This window comes from Anas acuta, chromosome 4 (genome assembly GCF_963932015.1).
Source record: "Anas acuta chromosome 4, bAnaAcu1.1, whole genome shotgun sequence".
NCBI lineage: Eukaryota > Metazoa > Chordata > Aves > Anseriformes > Anatidae > Anas > Anas acuta.
In genome coordinates, this window is record NC_088982.1 from 41,721,330 (window position 1) to 41,743,436 (window position 22,107).

General features: G+C 40.7%; 2 protein-coding genes across 28 annotated transcripts in view; one reads left to right on the plus strand and one right to left on the minus strand.

Annotated features, from left to right (window-relative positions):
* Window positions 1-8,586, plus strand: part of MMAA (metabolism of cobalamin associated A) — a 46,615-nt gene extending 38,029 nt beyond the window's left edge. For 16 of the 17 annotated variants that reach the window (XM_068680869.1, XM_068680873.1, XM_068680870.1 and 13 more), the window contains one exon: window positions 7,827-8,586. The gene's annotated coding sequence lies outside the window, so the exon portion shown is untranslated. Of the gene's footprint in view, window positions 1-4,039; window positions 5,417-7,826 lie in introns of all 17 variants that reach the window. The other variant, XM_068680871.1, reaches the window with a different exon arrangement.
* The window catches only part of ZNF827 (zinc finger protein 827), a 165,070-nt gene that overhangs the window by 9,312 nt on the left and 133,651 nt on the right, over window positions 1-22,107 (minus strand). For all 11 annotated transcript variants that reach the window (XR_011096146.1, XR_011096145.1, XM_068680859.1 and 8 more), the window contains 3 exons: window positions 4,099-4,236; window positions 2,417-2,588; window positions 776-942 (listed from right to left, as the gene is read on the minus strand). Coding sequence is in view for 9 of the 11 variants with exons in the window: in XM_068680859.1 (XP_068536960.1) it covers window positions 776-942; window positions 2,417-2,588; window positions 4,099-4,236 (477 nt within the window). In the remaining 2 variants the exon portion in view is untranslated. The remainder of the gene's footprint in view (window positions 1-775; window positions 943-2,416; window positions 2,589-4,098; window positions 4,237-22,107) is intronic.

The window sequence follows — 22,107 nt, forward strand, 5'->3', positions numbered from 1 at the left end:
GATAAAAGGAGGCACAATTTAACAATGGGAAAATTGTGCAGGATGCAATTCAGCTTCAGTATTGTCAACACAATTATGAGTAGCTTGTGATAGCAAAGTCCTTCTGCCTAGCGTTATAAGAGAAATTAATTAAAAGCATTCTAATTTTCTTCTCCCTAAATTATGCCAGACTTCATTAGCTGGACTACGCACGTGGAGCTTGTTTGAAAACTGCTGTTGCTCTTATCTTTGGCTATTAAGTGAACAGGACCAGGGAGACTTGGTCTGGTATTCAATATAAAGTTGCATTTAAGGCATTGCTGAATCACAGTGTCGGCTAGGCATCAACATGATATTCCAACCTGATGGACTGTGGAGGTGAACAAACTGAAGACCAAAGCTCAATATTTTGTGTGTTACAAACTTAGAGCCAGGTATGCATAATTAGCACTCAAAGTCACCTTATCATCTCTGAAGTCAAACCAGGATTTTGATGAAAATTTAAACCAGTCAAAAAGACACAAACAATGTATGCTGACTTCAACCAGGGAGGGGATTTGGGGGATGTGAGGAAGGAAGGCTAAGTAGTCCTTCATTTATTCCCCTAAGCTTGAAAATTGATCTGCACTACCAGATTATTTGCCTGGCTGGAGTCCAATTCACTTCAGCTTTGAGAGATCAGGCCTTAATTAGCAAGCATTTCAGTGAAAGTAAAAAGAGCGCTGATGGCAAGTGTGAAGGTTGCACCTAAAAAGCAGGGAAGAGATCACGGCAGCTGGGAGAGGGGGATCATCACCTGTGTGCTTGCTGTTGACATGAGCCTTCATATCTGCCTCCTCCATGGTGACAAAATCGCACGCGGTGCAGCAGATCGAGAACATCCACTGCTCTTTATCCACGTGGAGGGACATATGACTGACAAACTGGACGTTCATCTCTGTCTCAAACCCACACACATGACAGCTGCAGGCAGAAGGGAATTCAAGAGTAAGCAGGATTAAAAAATAAAGCACAAACAGAAGCACATTGCCCTTCCCTTCATTTTTGCAAGAAAAAACTCACTGCACAGATTTATTTTCTTCCTCACTGTTGAATGTTCACTGGAAAATTCTTTTGTCTGCTGAACTGCCTTTGAACTGATGGCCATGCCAACGTGATTAAGGGCAGGCACAATGCAACAATCCTGTACATGCTATAATGATGCTAAATAATCATAAAGTTAATTAAAAACTACAGATTCCAGATGCTGCGCATCACCTAGCTGATTCCTTTGGGCAATAAGAGGCATTGCAGCCTTGCCAAGATGTTTAGTATGGCTGATACACTGACAAACGGAGAGCTTGCTGCACACTCCAGGAGTTATTTTCAAGCCCTGGAATGGTTCCCGTGCCAAACTGGGATCCTGTGCAAAACTGCCTGGCAGTTTCAGTGTAAGCAAGTAAAAATGGGTTCAAACATTTCTTATGCTTGACTGGAAAACAGCAGTCATCAGCTATACAAATAATTAGCAAGGAGACAGATTTCACAGCCAGTGCATAAACAGAGTGATATTGAGAGGCAACGGAAGGGACCCTTTAATTTAACTTTCTGTGCAGAGTCCTCCTCTTGTTTTGATTAGGCCATTAACATTTAAAACAAGCCAAAAACATTAAAAAGGCGTATACTCTAGGGCACTATTTTGCCTTCCCAGGGGAAAGGACTAGATAATCTAATCCAGGAGGTCTTATTTATTTCTTACTTCTATGGTTTTGTAATTAAATCTGCTCTTGGCATTTTGACTGAAAGTAAGAGTGATTTTGTAGTCTGCTTGGCCACTAGGGTACATATCACAGTTTGCAGAACACGCAACAGCGCATACAAGGAGAATGTCCAAACAGCCATTTTATCTGGGCAGTTCCTTTTAAGTTTCCAGGTAAATTCTCCTGAAGATCTTCTTTTATCATGTTGGTCACAGAACGTATATACCTCTAGCAAAGGAGGGAAATGTGTATGTAGTCAATATAATTATTTTAAAACTTTATTCTGTGATTTCATAGATTTGGCTGGAAACAGTGGAGCTAACAGACACAACTGGAAGCACAGCACTTTACATTTGCCGTGAATCTGTGTATACAATGGGATATTTTGAAGCACAAAACTTAAATGAAAAGTTTATGAGGCTTCTTGGAGCCCATCTGCCTCACGCAGCCATTAAAAACCAACTACAAAACACACACCAAAAATGTCAGTCCTTCCCAATGGCCATCCAAGTCAAACAGCACGAGGCAGCCACATGGGTTTTGCTGCTTAGCCCGAAGTCAAATACGGGTAAGCCAAATACTTTGAGAGCAGTTCCACCCAGTGACACCAGAAGGGTGGCCCTGTAACACCGCCTTAGCAGGCAGCTAAGACATTCAGATTCCAGTGTCTGGTGCACAGCCCTCGTCTGGGTCCTCACCTGTAATAATAAGGGTGCTTCTTTCCATCACTGCCTTCAGAAGTGACAGCGCTGACAATGTCCTCAGTGTCTGTACTCACCAGCTTCACAGAATGGACGGTCAGGTGTTGGTTCAGATTAGCACGGCACTTAGCAGCATAGGGGCACAAGTGGCATTTGTATTTTCTCTCTTCTGAGAAAGAAACAGAAAACTTTCAATGTATATTTCATATTGAAGCAAGAGATTTTCAAAGCTTCCAAATATGCATTCTTTGGAGTCTCTCTGAGCAACTTCCTGAATGAGGTACTTCGGAAGCTTGGCACTTTGCAAAGTTATAGTTCACAGCAATTACTCAGAAATAAGAACTCATCCAGAGGTAGTTTAGGGCTAGGCTGTTTTTTGTTTGTTTTTGTTTTTAACATGTTCTACCATTTGTAGTCAGCTAATATAAAACCTCATAAACTGGAAAACTGGGGTAACTGCTGCTCTGAGAGCTGCAGCAGAGCCAGTACAGAAACAGGTCAATAAGCTACACCTACTTCCTTTACCTAGCATCTTTTATTTGATTTTCGGGCCCAGTTATTCTTGAGGTTGCCCATGTGATCACTTGCAGAGAGTTGATGGTTTTGCATTAAAATCTGAGAGTGGGGAGAAAAGGGAATGCTGCATCATCAGGCCAATTCTGAACACAAGCTAACCAAAAAACCACTCAAAGAGCAATTAAAGAAATTAAACACAAGTTTTGCTGCTTCACAACTGTTAAAATAAAAATTATTTTAAATTAAGCATTTCTAAATCCTGGCAGCGATCTTTTTGTGCATGCCAGGCTTCATTTTGTGAAGAGCTGATTAATAAAACAACCAAACATTACATCAGCTTTTACAACATTTCCCTTTGAAGAGCTGCTGCTCTAAATTTGAAATATAATACTACAAATGTTAGGGGACCAAATTCAATAGAGAAGCTTTGGATTAAGAAAACCCCATAAAGCCAAGGAGCAAGGAGCATCTGAACCTTTTCAGCATGGCTATACTAAATGACACGGCTTATACTGGCATTATGCCAACAGTATTTTTCAGCACCGCATCAGAAATTCTTGCTTTCAAGTCTTAACTTGTGCAGTGCACCTCAGCAGGCCGACGAGGCCCATCTTCCGCATCAAAACTCTGCTGTCTCAGTGGATTTGATTCTGATCGGATTTAAGAAGGCTAGTAGGGGGTAGAACAGCCTGTGTTCCTCTCAGAAGAAGTGAATGATGAGAGCAAAGGTGAGTGACAGATCCTAAATCTTTTTGGTTTCACCACATCTGAAACACCAAGGCCAAATCTGTTGTTGTTAAGTAATGTTTAAAAAGCTCATCAGGTGAATGTAAAAAAGCCCAGACAAAGGCTGCGTCTTCGGAACTGTGTTAATGGTTTTGATTAAACAGCTGAGGTCTACACGCAAGTCTACTGGAACCTGGACAGACTCGAACTTGCAGATTTTGTAAAGATTAATTACAGATAGGCTGTAAAGAAATGTTAGTTAACTCTCTGTGCACCACTGCAATGACATTCTGGCCTGTTTCTGGGCTTGGCTCTACTCTAGGTGCAAGAAGCTGATAGCTCCTTCCATACACACTCCTCTGCTTACCTTCTCCCCAGGCCACGATGAACACGAGGATTTCCTCAGTGCTGCAGAGAACAACAGAGCATCAGCTTACCTGTGTGCAGCGACAGATGTCGGGACAATGTCTGCTGTCGGCCAAACACTTTTCCACACACATCGCAGGGGAAGAGCTGGTCATTAAATTTCCAAGACGGCAATCCATTTCCTGCCTCCAACCCTAGCTTTTCTGCTTCTATGCCCAAAAACACAAACAGAAAGTTGTACTTTAATAACTGTAAAGACTCTCAGATTTCACCCAGCAGAGTCCTGTAGGTGTCATTTAAACACAGCACTTCAGGTATGTGCAGCGTAAAGTGGCACACAAGTTCATGTAAAAAGGAAACTTTCCCAGTGGTGGAAAGAAATTTAATCTTTCAAACAGCATATTCCATACATATTCTAAAGCAGAATACTTATAAACTAGATGTAGAATTAAACCGGATTATGTAAATAGAGAAAGTCAAAGTGAGCAGTGCAAAGCATTAGCCTCCAATTCTGATTTTGTGGAGAGACCCCTCCTTTGGCTTTTTCAATCACCCACTTTTGCCTGGTGGATGAAGAAGACCTGGTCTGAGCTGGTGGTTTATTTTCCACTGGATTATTACTCACAGCTGAAGGAAAACTTCCAACCCTTTCCTATTGATGCAGAAACTGCTGCGATATGAGCATCTTCCACTGAGGGAGAGCAGAAGATTGCTCAGACAAAAGCTAAGTGAAGAGAGCCCAGCATGCCAACGAGTGGGTGGCATCTGGCGTAAGCTCTAACCAGCACCTATGGTCCTCAGGCATCAAAATCCCCAACAGCTTAGAGGGCTGTCCACTGAAAAACTCAGACACACAGACAGCACTTATCTTTAGAGAAGTGCTTTTAATTGTTCCAAGGACAGAGAGACTCTGCTGTACAAAAAAAAAAAAACAAAAACAAATACAAACAAACAAACAAAAAACCTCCACACAGCATAAAATACAGACATAAATGCACTCTGTAAAGATGCAGAGAGAAAAAGACTGAAAGTGAGGAAGACAAAAAATGTACACAGTGCTTCAGGAGGAAGATAAAAGCATGACCAGCTTTGATCTGGACAGAAGGGAGCAGGAAACCGATAGAGACTGAAGAGAGCAGTGATACTACTTAGACCTATATGAGGACTTTTGCTAAAAGGCTGCCTACTTCTACTGGACTGATGAAAGATGCAACGTGCAGAGCACCCTTCTCTAATCCCGCACCGCCTGTGACACTGCTGCCCAGAACTAATTCCCCTGGTGCACGTGTGATGGAGGGAAGCCATTTGGCTGGTGTTTTCAAGTACACAAAAGGACAACTGAGGACAAGAGTGCAAAAATCTTACTGAGTTTAAGCTGCTACCTTGGAGGTTAGTACAAAACAGTGAAATCTTCATCCAGTGCAACACTGAGGAATAAACGCCCACGTGTACAGGCAGCAGCACCTACCACTGCAAATCTGGTTAGCATGTCTGGAAGAGTCTCTCGTTCACAGATAGGTGTCCATCTCACTACTGTGATTTAGGCAAATAGTTGTCAAATACTGTAATTAATTTAAATGATAACAAAAACAGTGCCTCATTTAGGGCTGAGATTGCACACAGCAAGTTTATGGATGGTCGTATTTGCCAGCCTGGTTTCAGCTCCTGTTCCTTTCTCCTGTGACCCTGTGTGCGTACAATGGTCAGCACAACTCAGAAATTATGAGGCACCTCTGAGTACTACCATCCAACAACAACACAGTGAATCTTACAAAATTTCTAGTCATGAAACAAGTCCTGCCTCTTCAAAATAGTCACTTTGTGAAATTAAAAATGGAAGACCCTTGCCCTCACCCCCTAAGGGACCGTGACCCTTAACTTCCAGGAACTCGAACAACAAATGAGTCTTTTTGTTACCATCCTCGAATTCAAAACAATGGAAAAATCTGACTCTGTACTAACATTACAGTTATTTCAGCAGAGCTTCTTGAGTACATCATCGAAACAGTGCTTTAAAAGAGGCATGTGGTAATAATTATAAGAGAAGGTCACACAGGTGCAGGTTGCTTCAATATGGTCACAACAAAAATGAATTAATTAGGACACATACCAAACAAGTAGGCTCAATTAGAAGTAAATAAGTCTCTTAACAATTCATTTCAGCATTAATCATCAGCCCGCTTTTATCACTTTATCCCCTTCCCCCTGGCAGATTTATAGCTATCAGTTCTGGGAAGCTCATAGAAGTTGGAAAAATATCAACCTTCTGGTTATCTTGAGCTACTGAAAGCTAGTTCCTCGCAAAGCGGCTGCATATTTCTCATTGATGCAAAAGAGGATACTGTAGGTGTTTTGAAAGTACTTCTGTTTACTTTAAAGATTTATTCCTGGAGTGAGTACCTCTGAACTACACTAACTACATTAACAGCTAGTGTAAAGAAGCACTACCTACAGTGCTTCTTTCTTCCCTTTCTGCTGAATCTTCTCTCTACAGCAAAGTGCTTTTTCTTTTCAGCGAGCTTCTTAGTTTGTTCATGGCTGTCCTGGTTTCAGTTAGCACAGAATTAATTTTCTTCCTAGTAGCTGGTGGAATGCTGTGTTTTGGCTTAGAAGAGTTCTGATAACACCCCGATGCTTTAATTGTTGCAGAGCAGTGCTTATACTAAGCCAAGGACATCTCAGCCTTTTGCTCTGTCCTGCCAACGGGCAGGCTGGGGGTGCAGTAAGAGCTGGGAGGGGACAGACCCAGGACAGGTGACCCAAACTAGCCAAAGGGGTATTCCATACCATCTGACGTCATGCTAAACAATATATAGGGGTGGCTAGCCGGGGGGAGGGGGCTGGACTGCTCGGGGTTAGGCTGGGCATCGGTCAGCGAGTGGTGAGCAATTGCATTGTGCATCACTTGTTTGTACGTATTATTATTATTTTCCTATTATCACCATTGTATTATTATTATTGTTATTATTATTATTGTTATTATTATTTTCCTGTCTTATTAAACTGTCTTTATCTCAACTCACGGGCTTCACTTTCCATTTCTCTCCCCCGTCCCAGAGAGGGAGGGGGGAGGGTGAGCGAACGGCTGCGTGGTGTTTAGCTGCCGGCCGGGTTAAACCACGACAATGGCAAACCAGAGCTGGTCTCTGGTGCAGCAGGAGCCTCTGCACTTTGTGGGAGATTAAGGCCAACAGCATCCTGGCTTGCATAAGAAAGTGTGACCAGCAGGGCTAGGGAGGTGATCGTCCCCTTGTACTCGGCTCTGGTGAGGCCGCACCTCGAGTACTGTGTTCAGTTTTGGGCCCCTCGCTACAAGAAGGACATCGAGGTGCTTGAGCGGGTCCAGAGAAGGGCGACGAAGCTGGTGAGGGGCCTGGAGAACAAGTCCTACGAGGAGCGGCTGAGGGAGCTGGGCTTGTTCAGCCTGGAGAAGAGGAGGCTCAGGGGCGACCTTATCGCTCTCTACAGGTACCTTAAAGGAGGCTGTAGTGAGGTGGGGGTTGGCCTGTTCTCCCACGTGCCTGGTGACAGGACGAGGGGGAATGGGCTTAAGTTGCGCCAGGGGAGTTTTAGGTTAGATGTTAGGAAGAACTTCTTTACTGAAAGGGTTGTTAGGCACTGGAACAGGCTGCCCAGGGAGGTGGTGGAGTCACCATCCCTGGAAGTCTTCAAAAGACGTTTAGATGTAGAGCTTAGGGATATGGTTTAGTGGGGACTGTTAGTGTTAGGTTAGAGGTTGGACTCGATGATCTTGATGTCTCTTCCAACCTAGAAATTCTGTGATTCTGTGATTTTTCAGCTCCGAGGGAAACCACCTATTTCTACTTGCCTCACCCTCTGGAAAGCTCTGTCTGCAGCCTGGACACTGAAGCCCTGTGTTCACGTGGTGGTCCAGAAATCTTCCCAAAACACAGAGTACCTGACCTGGCCAGTGACCTGAGAATCGGGTGAGTCAACGTCCACATTCAGTCCCTGGGCTCTGCCTCTAGTTAATGCCAGGGAATGGCCTTTTCTGTGAAGCGAGTACATGTCCAGCGACTCTGAGACCGTAACACTGCTTTGTGCACAGCGTTCCCTGTGCGTCCCAAAGTGTTTACCAAGAAAGCATCGTTTTAAGAATACTTTACACAGAGGGTCATGCAGTGGCCAGAAGGATGATGGACTGAGACCAACTAACATCAAATAATAAATCACCATTGTGAGAGATGCCTCATAGAAAACCATCTTCCACCAAGACATTCCCATACTTAAAAAATAATAATAAAAAAAAAGACCTGACATAAGATTTCTTCTTCAAACATTCAACAGCAAATTCCAAAGCATTTGTGTTAAAAAAAAAAGGACAAAATAATACTGAAATTATTAAATAACTAAGAGGCTACATAGGTCTTGGAGTTTAAAACAAAGTATGCTTAGTAAAATGGAAGGCCTCCAAGTTCTTCAGTACATCATTAAAAAGTAATAGTTTAAGACTCGGTATATTAAGGGTTAGTAATAAAATTATTTTGAAATAGTTTTGCATGAAAGTTTTAAGAGCTAGATTTTTTTTTATTTTTTTTTTAATAAAAAAGTAAAACTTGATGAAATTTAGTGAAACACATTTTTACGGTCACCTTTCCTGCCCTTCTGAATCACCTGGCATCACTTCCCTACTAACCCCAACTCAACTTCATAACAAGTACCCGTATTAAAGCCAACCATTCCCAATGGGGTTAGAAAGAGCTGGGACTGTCCCCACTTCAGGTTTCCCTGTGGGGAGGGTACGGCAGATAACAGCTGCAGAAATGTTGTTCCATCCCTCCCCTCCCCTTGCCCCTTCAAATAGATTAATTTCTGGTAGGCAAAGCCCAGCGGCTTGAGATAATCACTACCTACCCCTTTCCTAAGCTGTTAGTGATAATTCAGTTTTCACATTTAGCAGTGAACTTGTTTTTTGTACCCTCAAAGTGGTAATACCGCTATGAAGAGCGCGTTAACCACCCCTTCTGAAAAGCCTTAGTCTGACTTCTAACAAATGCCGAGAGGATACCGTACCTGGCTGAAGCTGTAAATGAAGAGAACAAAGTGTGACCTGAATGCATAAGTACCTGTCTAGAGTCACTAAATCAGCACTGTGACTGCTAGAAGCTCTCACATAGGAAGAAACTTCCCAAGAGACTGGATTTGGGCTCTGATACATTGTACTTTGATTACTTATTTTCTTTTACTTAGCTTGTGTGTTTTTCAATTACTGCTTCACGGTGCTTTTTACTGCATTGTATTTCAATCTGTGGTTCACTGCAATGCTTAGCTTTGTAACTTTAGACCAATAACTGAAAGAATGAAGCCACTATTTAACTGAAAAATATAAAGATAAGAAAACAACCAAAATATATATGATGAAGCATTTTTCAAAGATAAATTGATGTTTATAACCACTGCTGGTTTACTGTCTGCTCTGACACCCTATAACTCACCGAAACAGCTGCTTCTCTGTTTCATCTTCACAACTCCGTAGACCTCAGAAGCAACAAACGCCACAAGGGCAGATCCTTACAGTCACAGAGAATACTACAGATAAAAATTAAATAGATCATCCTCTGCAATAAGCATTCCTTAAAAAGGTAGAAGTGAGAGAGAGGTGCTGATGAGACCTAGCAAGGAAGGTCAACATGTATCACCTCCATTCTTCTGGGAGTGTGTATCACATTTACACCTTGGGTTATTCAGACAGTTTGATACCACGTAGACAGTCAAGAAGAAATCAAGGAAGTGATTTTGAAAAGGAAGTTAACAGAAATTCTGTGAAGGGAGAAAGCAGAGAGTGGTGGATAGATCGTTTTTGATCAATCCCCCTTGCAAGCAAAATGTGATGAAGAAAACAAGTTCAATGTCTAGAGGAACTGGTGGCAGAACAGTCACACGGGACAGCTGAACAATAAGAGGTAGAGATGGCCGAACTCACAACAAGAAACGAACTGGGAAAAGGTAGATAATAGCTGATGCAAAAAGAGGGAAAACGAAATGTGTAATACCTCCCTCCTCATACTCCTCAGGGAGGAAACTTGATGAAAAGGATATGAGATGTAGAAGGAAGCTCCCAAGGGAGAAAGCATCTAAAAAACTCCACAAAAACAGAAAATGAATAAACTGACCAGCAAACAGTGCTGGATAAAGTAACCAGGTTTCTATGATCCTCATGGCTAGAGGACCTACACAACTAGTAGTGCAGATGTCCCACGACAGGATACCTCAGCTTGGCTGTGGAAAACTTAGGCAATTCAACAGTCACCAGATAACTTTGGGTTCCTACCAGCCTGAAATGGATTGCTGCTAGCCTGCCCGCCACCTTTCAAGTACCTCACTGTTACCCAGGAAGTAAATATACTGTATGCAGCTGAATCGGAACGTCACAAGAGCTTGTCCCATTCATAAGGTTATTTCTATTTTGTTGCATCTAGAAAAGTAGAAGTTCAAGAAATGATTTATTCAGAAATAAGGCATTCAGATCAGGCAATCACACAAACGCTACTTTAAAAACACGTATTTGGTCACAGGTTTTTTTCGTTGTTGTTGTTGTTTTTTCCCCTTCTTCCTCTGCTTTTCTTCCATGTTATTATGTCTTTTTGCTCTCTGCAGTGTCCACATCATCAAAGATGCATTTTACTGCTTTGGAGCCTTCCACCTACGTGTTCATCTATCACCTCTGGCAAGCACACAGTATTTAAAAATCAAGAACTTCTTTTGTGCAATATGTAATTAAGGCTTTGCTGGAAGCTTGTTTGCTGAAAGCCTGAGAAGGGCTTGCAAGCTCAAAAATATATTGAGTGTATGAAATTGCAGTGCTCCAGATACTATATATCTTACTCCCTTCCCAACTTACTTTCACAAAGGTTTTATTTGTGGCACCAGAACTCTTATTTCTAGTAAGTCAGTTAAAATAAATGGTGGAATCCTTCCAGATACTGAAGTTCTTAAGTAAGATATGTCTTGCTAGTTATCTAAGGGATCTGTGATCCTTAGTGGTCCTGCAGTCTTCATTTGTCACTGCCAGCATCACAGCAACCTGTCTGGTCTTATTTTGGGATTTATCTTTTACTGTGAGCAGACTCATCCACTATTAGCCAGTGATAAGCAACAGCTTTTTGGCATAAAAACAAAAATCTGTGCTCCCCATAAAAATAAATAAGAAAAATGTATATAAATAAAAACAAGGTTCAGCTGAAATTCCAAGCTGTTTTGCCTGACACCTTTGTGGGCTTTCTTTTAATGACTTTTTGTAGCTAGTAAAGGCAGCAAGTGCTGCAATACCAGTTCAGGGGCATCTGTTCAGACAAACCCAAGTCCTCTTGCTTGTGTTCTGGCTGGCCAGAGGTGAGCCTGCACAGCCTGGGAGCTGTGTAGTGCTGGCAGCAGGGCCCTGTGCCCAAGATACCAAGTTTGAAGCATGAACAAAGGAAGGGCCTATGTAACCCTGCATCAGATAGGAGAAGTTATTTTGGGAGTTTTTAATAACAACAGCAATGCTCAATAATAATAATAAAAAAAATTTACTACCCAAATATACAAACTGTAATTCCACTTGCAAGGGAACTTGTACTTTTTATTTCATAAATCTTGAAAACCTGCACACAATCTGTCTGAATGACACACAAAAAAAAAAACTGCACAGAGGAAGCACAAAACACCTCATTGCTAAATACAACAACTTTACCAACTAAGTTACAGGCTCTTATTTACTTATTTTTTCTTAATTTCTTCAGAACTAATTAACATTACTATAGAATATGGCAAAAGATAGTCAATGTTATGATACTTTAAAATCATTGATATGGGATAAAATAGAAACCAAATGACTTTATGTATTAGAAGTGTGGTGCTTAAGTTGCTCTTTCTGAAGCCATCGAGCAACAAAACTTGGAAGTATTTCAATAAAGAGTTTGCGTAACCCACAAAAAGAAACATTAATATCATGCATTGAGTTATTCCAAATGCACGATGATAGGTGACAACACTTGAGAAGATCACTGAGAACTGATAAAGACGCTGTTTTTTGTGGCAAAAAAAAAAAAGAAAAATCGAAAGATTAAAAAGAATAAAACCCATGTTATGACAAAGATAAGGTAGGGGTACCCTGACTTCAAAGCACATGTCCACTTCCCACCCTTGTTTCAAAATCAACTCCTCTTACAACTTCACTTATGAAACAGAGAGCTTCTGATCAAACACTGAGGTTTGGGATAATCTTCAGCTGCATTATCAAGGTTTCAGATTTGCTTTTACTTTAAACTCAAAACTTTAGAAACAACCAAGAAAACAGAAATTTCCTTCCCAGGTCAAAACTTAAATCAGTCTGTTTGTAAATTCTGTGAAAGACAGCTGGAGTTGCAGATTTTTAATAAATCCTAAAGCTGCAATAATTTCCCAGGCATTTCTTGAAATACATTATTTTGCAAAATAAGGCCTTGAGCTGTAACATTTCTGACCAGAAAGTAGTGGTCATGGAAGAGTCCGTCTCTCTCACTGCACAGGCTCCAGCAGTTCCTTTATCATTCACAGTTACCACAGTGAAGAAAGTCAGCTTGATTTCATAACTCTACATGAGATAATGCAATATGGTCCACATGGAAACTGGTTTATTTCTTAGACAGAGTTGAGACATTGCAAGAAAGGGAAAGAAATTAGCAGCAAATTCCCCCAAATTGTGTTTTTGAAAGCTTGTCTGCTCATTGTCAACCAATAGAGCTATTAGTCCCCTGAGTAGCAAAAAGCTCCATCAACATAACTTTTTCTTATTTAGAAATAATAGCTATTATAAATAAAAGTTAAATTTTGTATCTATTGTCAGAGAAAAATTTTATAATGTGCTCCCTGTTGTCCTATGCTTTATTTTAATAGAATACTACAACATCCCCCTGAAACTCTCCATGATAGCTGCAAGATGCACCACAATGAATTTGCATAAGCCCCCCCTCCAATTCACTCTGAAGCAGGTGGCCCTCACATTTAGCTCCTGCATTTACACCATTTGTAACATTTATTTTGGGTGCTACAATAGTGAATACAAATGAACTTATGAAAGTATAATTTGCTCCTATTGCCTATTATTTTTTAAACACAGTTGATTAATTTCTGTATTGCCAATCGGTTTCTACCCTTTGTGTTTCTTTCCTACAATTCTGGTTAAGACACACTTTCTAAGAAACACTTTTAGACATGATTCAGTGACTGCCATGCGTATTTAGGACTGTTATCCTATGTGTATAAATTTCTTTTTGTCACTCTGCCAATTTCTACTTGCAAGTCCACCTGAAGTGGGGGCTTTTCTTCCACAGAGAGGAAGTAATAACACATTTAGGGCACTTTGCAGAGTCTAACACTTGTACTCCATCCAGGATTCAGATACAAATAAAGACAAATTGGCCTTTTGATTACATTTTTCTTTTCGGCTCCCTGCATCCTTTCTAGAGGAGTAAGGAGTTGTTTAGTAGGGGAATTGTAAGCTGGTGACCAGAAATACCAGTGGGGAGGATGCAAAAAAAACCACCAAACTCAAGCACAGGCTGAGTACCTCTTCCTGACCTGACTAAATTAAGATTCAAAACTCAATGAAAGTAACTGCAAACATCCAGCAAAAGGCACCTTGCTGCATTTTCAGCGAGTTGCCAGGGAAGAGGTGCCACCCTGCACAGTACCTGGTTGCGGCTGTAGAAGAAAAACAATTCTTGTGCTTTTCTTGCAAATTTCACGAGCGATAAGCAATGAATCTGCTATTTCCTTGAAGCCCTTAACTCACTCTTCTTTAAGAGGAGATTCACCTCTTCCCTCTCTTCCACAAACACGTGTCCCTCCTTCCTCCTGCACTGCAGGCTGCATCCGCAGGGCACCGGGGCAGTCGGCATTGACCATGGCCCCAACAGGGCTGGACTAGAACATCCATGGACCAGCAGGGAAATTTGCACCCTGATTGAAACAGAGCTGTAGAAGAAAAAAGCCTCTTCTCTTGCTTTGATATTTTTTCAACAATGGTCTTATTTTTTTTTAAGCTGTTCCAATAGCCTGATGAATTTTGCATTTAATTTCCTCCTAGGCAGACAAATATCGTAGAAGACAACCTTGTACAAAATGAGATAGGTGAGGACTGGAGAGTCCCAAGGTAACTCTGAAAAGAAACGCCACAGAATGATGTGTTCCTATTCCTCTTGCAGAGCGAGAAAAGTCATTTTAAAACCTCAATTTCTATTTCATGTTGGGCTTGCATCTGGAAAAGTTTCCTATTTGGTCTGTTTTACAAAATATTCTGCTATTAAGACAGACAAAAGAGGACATGAGACTCCATATGGGTTTGAATAACATGCAGAGCCTAAAACCCAGCATGCTGAGCATTTATAAGCCAAAAGCCCCATCTATCAAGTCTCTTTCAGAAGGTTATTTAATCACCATTACAGCTTTGCTACTGAATTTGTATCACAGAATTGGAGCTGGAGGGGACCTCAGGAAGTCACTTTTTCCTCACCCAAAGGCACACCTGCCACACACGAAGCATACCTACCAGTCCTTACAAGTGCTTTTCTAACATTAAAAAAAAAAAAAAAAACAATTTAACAATTTAAAAACATTAAAAAAAAAAAAGCTCCTTTTTTGTGGTGATCACCATTCACCCAAGCATGGAATTTCTACCTCACTGACATAACCACTGTTTTCCAGACTATTTCTTCACTTCCTCAAGACAAGATTGAACTCTACTTCTCTCCTCTGAAGGCACCTCCTAGCACGGTGTCACCAGGACATTTAATAAGCACGCTTTCCCTTCTGTCACCTACAACATTAATTAAAGGCCCGAATAATACGAGAACAAGTGCAGACCCTTGCAGAATCCCGCTTGGTTCCTGGGGTTTGACAGCTACCCTCACCCACTTGATTAAAGTTTCACCTGCTCTAGGTTTCCCTCCATATTTATTATTTTAATAAAAAATAATAAATTCCACGATTAGTTTACTTTTTTAAAAATCACTTGCTGTCAAGCAACTGAAAAGCCACATGCTAAGATGTTAAGAGGTACCAAAACCTGCCCTACTAAAGGGTAAAAAGAAAGCCCAAATGCTAAGTTTTATTTTCCACATGGAATGAAGCTGTTACCTTTGCCTATTTTGCCTTGGATTTGATGTTGTTGATATGAACAGCTTCTGGTCTGCTGGATTTAGCCAATGGAGTCTAACATGGGTTTATCCCCAAAGAAACCAGAAGGTATTTGTTCTGAGTGAAATGACTTTCTTATGTCATTTGCCATGAAAAACAAAGGGAAAAGAAATGAAAATAAATATTTTTGTCTGTATGAGAAGACTGCAGTGTAAGGCAGAAAAAAATGACCATGTATAAAGGCAGCCCATAATAAAAAATTACCCATTAAAAAGTCGTAACTTTTCAGATAGAAATGCCTTTAAAGACATCCATTAGACACAGACCTGAATGTATTGCTGTTTGTCTATTATAATTAACACTTTTCATCTTGAAGTTCCTGTTAATAATAGGCAAAATAGTGAGTGCAGTGCCTTCACAAGGAGAAGTAGCAGCCCTGTATGCCCACAGCAGCTCTTGCAAAGCCCAGCTATTTAGCATATGCTGTACTTAGAGAGGTCAATTCACCAGGAGTCTCATGCGTTCCTCAGAAGGATCTGATCACAGTCCCCTTAGTTGCTGTGGGAATGGCCAATAAAACATGATTGTTAAGAAAAATTTAAACATGTACACACGTGCACATGATACACACTTCAGTTGTCCTATTTTAGCCAAAGAACGCACCGTGCATTTTTGAGCAAGAGGAGGTTTGATGACTTGAAATGGTCTCTTCTGCCTAAGAATGCTTTCTCTTTTGCAAGGGGCCTTGTTAGTTTTGAAGAGTGTGATGGCTGCTCAGGAGATGGGCACTATCACCGCACCACAGACCTGCAACACACGTGCATTAGCTGCAAACATGCTTGGCAGCAGACCCAGAAAAAAACTGAGAAGAAAACGTAACGCTGTAGGTTTGCTTGGTAAAGAGATTCCATGAAAGGAAGCAGAAATTCAGCACCCCCTGCTCAATGGCTGCAGTGCAGGCTGGTTGTCAAGGCAGCTGGGCACACAGCAAAAGAAGGCTGCGCCCAGGCAGATGATCATGGGAACCTGAAGACAAGATGCTACAGACAAAAACAAGCAAGAGTCAGAACCACTGTCACACAGCTTAGCACTGAATGATGTTGAACAAATTCTGAAAATCTTTCACAAGTCTCTCCTTGTGGAACTACGCCAAGCACAGCCCACTTCTTCAGCAGTTCAACTATCTTGCTTTCCTAGAATCACTGTCTGCAACTTGCCAGTTATCTGTCTCTTGCTATCAGGCTTCAGAGAGCAACCACGATGGCTGACAACCCTTAGCCTCTTAACGTGTGCAAAGACAGCGTACACCAGGTAGCGTGTACCCAGGAGATGTACTTTCCGTGTGAAGAATCAAAGTAAAATGCACGTTGGGAATCAGGAACTTAAATGAGCTACTCGAATCAATTTGCCGCTCTGTCACAAGTATTTTCCTACCGTTTATGAGGCTGTCACATTGGTTGGATTTGTCAGAGGGCTCTCCATTATTCTTCAGGTATCTGCATGGGTTCATATACATACACAGAAAGAGAATCTGGTTGAATTTCACCCAGACAGGTATCAGAAGAGAAATAAAATTCAATAGTTGCTTTTGAAGACCAAACAAACCAGATTTTGGGAGGGTTAGTGAGTACCTAACACTGTGTTCTGCAGGCAGTGATGACAGCAGCGTAGCATTACCTCCAGCACCGCTTCCAGCAAGCACGTCTCACAACAATGCTGAGATGGAAATGAACAACAGGAACAAATGCCTGGTGGAGCAAACCCGGCATAGTGAATCTAGTGCCACTCTACATTTTTCCACCCTACCAAGAAGCCAACATGTATCAGTCACCGTCATCATCAAGAAACTGAAGGGCTTATCAAATGTCCTGGGTGGGTAAAGCTCATAACTCAGAGCAAAACTGAAAGCAAATGAAATGATCATAAACATAAAAAATTGGATAAAAGAGGAAAAAGTGCACTAGGTAAGTCAATTCATGTGCAAGTTGACTCCCTCTGCTACTGGATTGGCAATAAAAATTGCTAATCCATCACAGGGCCAGAAAATGCTGCTAGGAGCTTGAAATGTTCTTTCAGACTTAAAAAAAAAAAAAAAAAAAAAAAAAAAAGTCTGAAGTCCAGCAAACATGACTAAGGGATAGGAGCATCTGTCATACAAGGACAGCCTGAGACAGCCGGGACTGCTCAGCAAGGCGCGTGGGAGCTTTTCAACGTGTATATGTACCTGATGGGGGGAACAGCGAAGACAAAGCCAGGCCCTTCTCAGTGGGGCCCAGTGGAGAAGAGGCAGAGGTACAAATTGAAATGCAAGGAATTCCATTTAAACATTAGAAAACACTTTTTTTTTTTTTTTTTTTTTTTTTTTTTTTTTTTTTTAAGCTGTAATGGTGGTAAAGCACTGGCACAGGTTGCCAAGACAGCTTGTGGAGTCTCCATCCCTGGAGATACTCCAAACCTGCCCGGACAGGGTCCAGAGCAGCCAGGCTGAACTAGTCTGGTTCAGCAGTCTCTTTTTACCTCAACCATTCTGTGATTCTCTCAGAAATAATAGTCCATAGGTTCTGCTGTTGTGAATGTACTAAAAAATCAAATGCTTGTATTTGTACTCTTAAATCCTAGCTTTCCTTTAAACATTTTGGCATTTAGGACTGCGAAGAAAGCCTTCATAAAGCGAGCAGGGAATTACCCATAATGTGAAGTTAGAGGCTTTTTGGCAGATATAAGCAAACAACAACTGTAAGAAGGTGTGAATTGTTCTAATTAACTCCATGGGTACATGGCTGGGAAGCTATACAATGGCAATTTAAATGCCAACATTTCATTGTTGAGCACTTCAGCAGAATCCTTAGGGCCTGTGCGTTTCACAGTCCCCTATGGCCTAGCACATTTTCCAGGGTGACAGAAGTGCCACAGAAATAAAAACCTCGAGGTCTCCTTCCATCTCTACAGTGCAGTTACAGTGGTCTCAGGAACAACATAAGGTAAGTTAAAAATAGAAAGTCTGGCAGCAGGCTAAAAGAGGCCAAGCTGGATAAGAGTCACTGGCAACTTGTGGAGAAATGGAAGCTATAGCCAGAGTCACTCTCACTTCATATTCAATTTATCAAAATGCTGACATTCTTAACTAACCCAGAGATGACCCAAAATTCAGAACTAGTTGCAATAGGTAGTTGCAGGAGCTCAGTTCGCTGCAGAGCACAGGGCCACAATCACAGTGCAAATACTGCCAGAAATGCTGTGTACCAGTGAGCATGTTTGCAGCTTGGACCAAAAGAGCTCTTGCTACCTACTTTCTAGATGCTTTAAGCCACATATGCAAAATAACAACATCACGATTACAACATTAACCTTAAAGTGCCTTTAAAAAGGGATTAGGAAGGAAGAAACATGTAAACTACTTCATCCTAAAGCATAGGGCGCCTGGGCAGCAATGAACAGCTTAATTACTTATCACGTCCAAGTTAAACTCTGTATGTCCAGGAGTTATTGTCAACTACAGGCACAGAAGATAGGAAACAAAGTAACTGCAGTCACAACCACGTCAATCTCACATCACACAGAATCACACAGAATTTTCTAGGTTGGAAGAGACCTCAAGATCATCGAGTCCAACCTCTGACCTAAAACTAAGGTCATAATATATATTATTATATATATAATGCACATAAATGCTGCAGGTTCACATGGCTAGGAGACATGGCCTTACCTTCACCCTGCTCACACCCCAACAAACTATTAGAAAAAAAGAGAGCAGTCCGCTAGTTCCCCCCATCCAGCTTGCAGTCCGGCCACACAAACATCAGGTACCACTGCACTGGAGAACGTGCAAAAACATGCCCAGGGAGCAGGCAGATTCACCTGTTTTAGCTTATTAAAGTTACTGCGGAATTACTGCCTTAGAGAACAGAAAAGAAGGAGGGTGCAAGAATGAAGGGTTACAGAAAAAACATGTGCATCTGCTGAATAGTCCTGTAGTGCTTGTAAACATACAGGAATCTTTGTCACATAACTTAATTCAACAAATAAAAATATAAGATAATGCCACCAATTGCATCAGCAGTAAAAATAAAACTGACATTTTTGTTTTTTTTTGCACAATGTTTCCAATTTTTTACTGACCTAAGTATCATGCTTCTGGTTCAATATTGGCTTATGGGCATTCCTGAAAAGTAAGCATGGGCTGTCATCTTACAGGTTGCTGCAGAACATGGAAATCCAGTGACAGAAGAGACTGATGCATTTTCAAAAAGGAACTTGAGAACAACAGCTTTATTTGCTATACTTCATTGAAATAAATACCAGTGGTAAATTTAGCTTGGAGAGTCAGAACTATTCGTGGGCTGCAAGTCACAAAAACCTACATCTTCCAGTTCCAGAAGTCCACTTCATCCATGTGAAATTCAATTACCACAATCAGAATTACAGTTTTGGAAGTTACAGTAAATTTTCACAAAAAGATTAAATTAAAAAAATAAATTAATAAAATTATTTGTAGGTGAAGTTATTTCAATATTATTTGGCACTGGCAATGTAAGTGAAAGATGATACAAAGTTCTTGGTGAAATGGAGAGAAAATAATAAAATATTCTTATACTACATACAGATATGCATGGAGAAAAAATCCTTCTCAAGCCCATGGTTAGAGTCTTTGACAATATTAATGAACTGACTGGAAAAGAAATAGTGAATATCACTCATCTGCATTTCATGGAGGCAGGTTTGATTTACAGAATGAGTCAATGAGATAGTGGAAAACTATTAAAACACATTAAAGATTGGCTGAGGGTCAGGAACACCAGCATAAGATCAAGTCTTTAATTTATCTAGGGATCTGGGCTGAACTACATAGTCTGACATACAACTAAGCTGTTCTGTCAAAAGAAACCGGTCTTATAAAACAAGAGATAAAAATGCCCTTTTAAAGCAACTGTTTGAAATGAAAATTTTCATTTCTTCCCCTTACCTTTTGCTAGGCCAAAAAAGGTCACTTTGCTGTTCTTAAAGGAAAAAGCTCAAACTGTTGAATTGCTTTGAATATGCCTTTGTATTGGATATGACTTTGATACTACCGTATTTTTTTGCACAAACTGTTTGAAGTGGTCATCAATACTATCTTAATTTCAATTTTTGAACAAAAGTGAATTTAGTTAGACAGAAGAATAATCCAGAAAATTAACTGCAATTAATTTCATATGCTTATTAAGGTACAAAACACTTCAGAAAGGAAGGGAAGTAGTTCCCCAAATCCATCTAATACTTTTGAACTATGTACTACAGGAAACTACTTTCTTCCCTCCTCAAAATATTAACAATTCACCACAGATTATCAGGGAGTTACCATTACTTCTGCCAGACTATTGAATCCCCTTCTGACAGCTGCAGAGATTTTTTCTTTTCTTTGGTTTCCAGACTTAAAAGCTGCTACATGCTTATTATTTCTCCTGCCAATGATACTGCTACTGATCACAATTTCTTTCACCTGTATTTCAGGTTAAATATATTTCTATGCCATCCTTTTTTTTTTTCCTTCTTCCTGTAAGTGCCCCAATCAGTGCATTTGACACATCTTTTAATAGGTCTTTCCTAATTATTTCATACTCCATGGGGATCTTACAGATTGCCCTACAGAGAGTGCTCTTCCTCTTAAATTCCTGATCTTGCAATTCCCTTATAAACTGGCTATGAAGAGAAGTGGTTTGCACTAAGAAGGATGACACTAGGCTGCAGTGCTGCTACTATACAAAGTCTAAAAGACTGAACTGTGGACCATCTTAAAAATCCTCTTTGAGTTTTTAAGCATTGTGTTAACAAAGGCATAAATATGCAGAAATTTCAGAGTATTAAAGAAATAGCTACAATCTTGATAGCTACAATAACAAGTGAAACAATGCAAATTACAAGGTCATATGCCTATGAAGTAACAACAGGAATTGCTGTTGCATGCTGTGGAATCATCAGCTGAAATTGTAAAGGAAAAGAAAAACATGTCACTATTTGATTACCAAATGAATTGCAAGTCATCAGTGTGTTGTAGTTAAAGACTATGATTAATCAGTAGAGGCATTTCCAATATACATAAAGATTTCACGCCACTGAAAAAGCAATTGGTAGAACTTTACATAGAATAGCATACGTAGTTCTTACTACACCTATTTGCAGAAATTAATTGCCCTAAACAGAGACAGAAAAAGGCTATGATGCTGGTCAAGGAATGGAAACCCTATCATACCAAACAGACTAAAAGATGTTGGCTGGCTTACTTTTCCAAAAACGAAAGCTGGAATAAGGGGATATAAAATAGCACACCAGATGAAATCACAAAAGAGAAGAATTATCAAAGCTGAAGGATACCATGATAAAAGACAAAAAAAAAAAAAAAAAGTGGACGTTGCTGTGAATAAATTCTGGCTGAGAATGGTCCAACTCTTAAAACAGGTTAACTTCTGAAACAGTGTCCTCATACAAATAAGTAAGGATGACAGGTTTAAGATGGATTATTGATAAATAAATGATAAGATTACATAATGTTGTTACCTATTTTAGGAAAAGAATTGAACCTGACACATGAGATATCTGACCGTCCCATGTTCATGTCACTTTCCCAATTCCTCTTCAGCTAGGGTGCCAAGAAGTCTGCACACAGGGAGTTGGCAGGAGGCTGGGGATACATCAATTTGTGCTGGTACTCTCTTGGAAAGAAGCATGGAGATGGAGTTTCACCAAAGCCACCCAGACCGACCTACAGCAAAAGCTTCCTCACGCCACTCTGCCTGCCTGAGCCGTGCCAGGTCACAGAGCACCAGCACAGAGTAGCAGCCCAGATCCCACACTTGTTCATTAGCCTCCGTTAGCCACGGTCACAGTGACACGGAGTGGCATTTTTGGATGTGGGTAGTGCTTACTGAATGCTGCTGGCTGTTAGAAGCTGATCTGCTTGTATTTTAATTGATGAGTTGAAGATG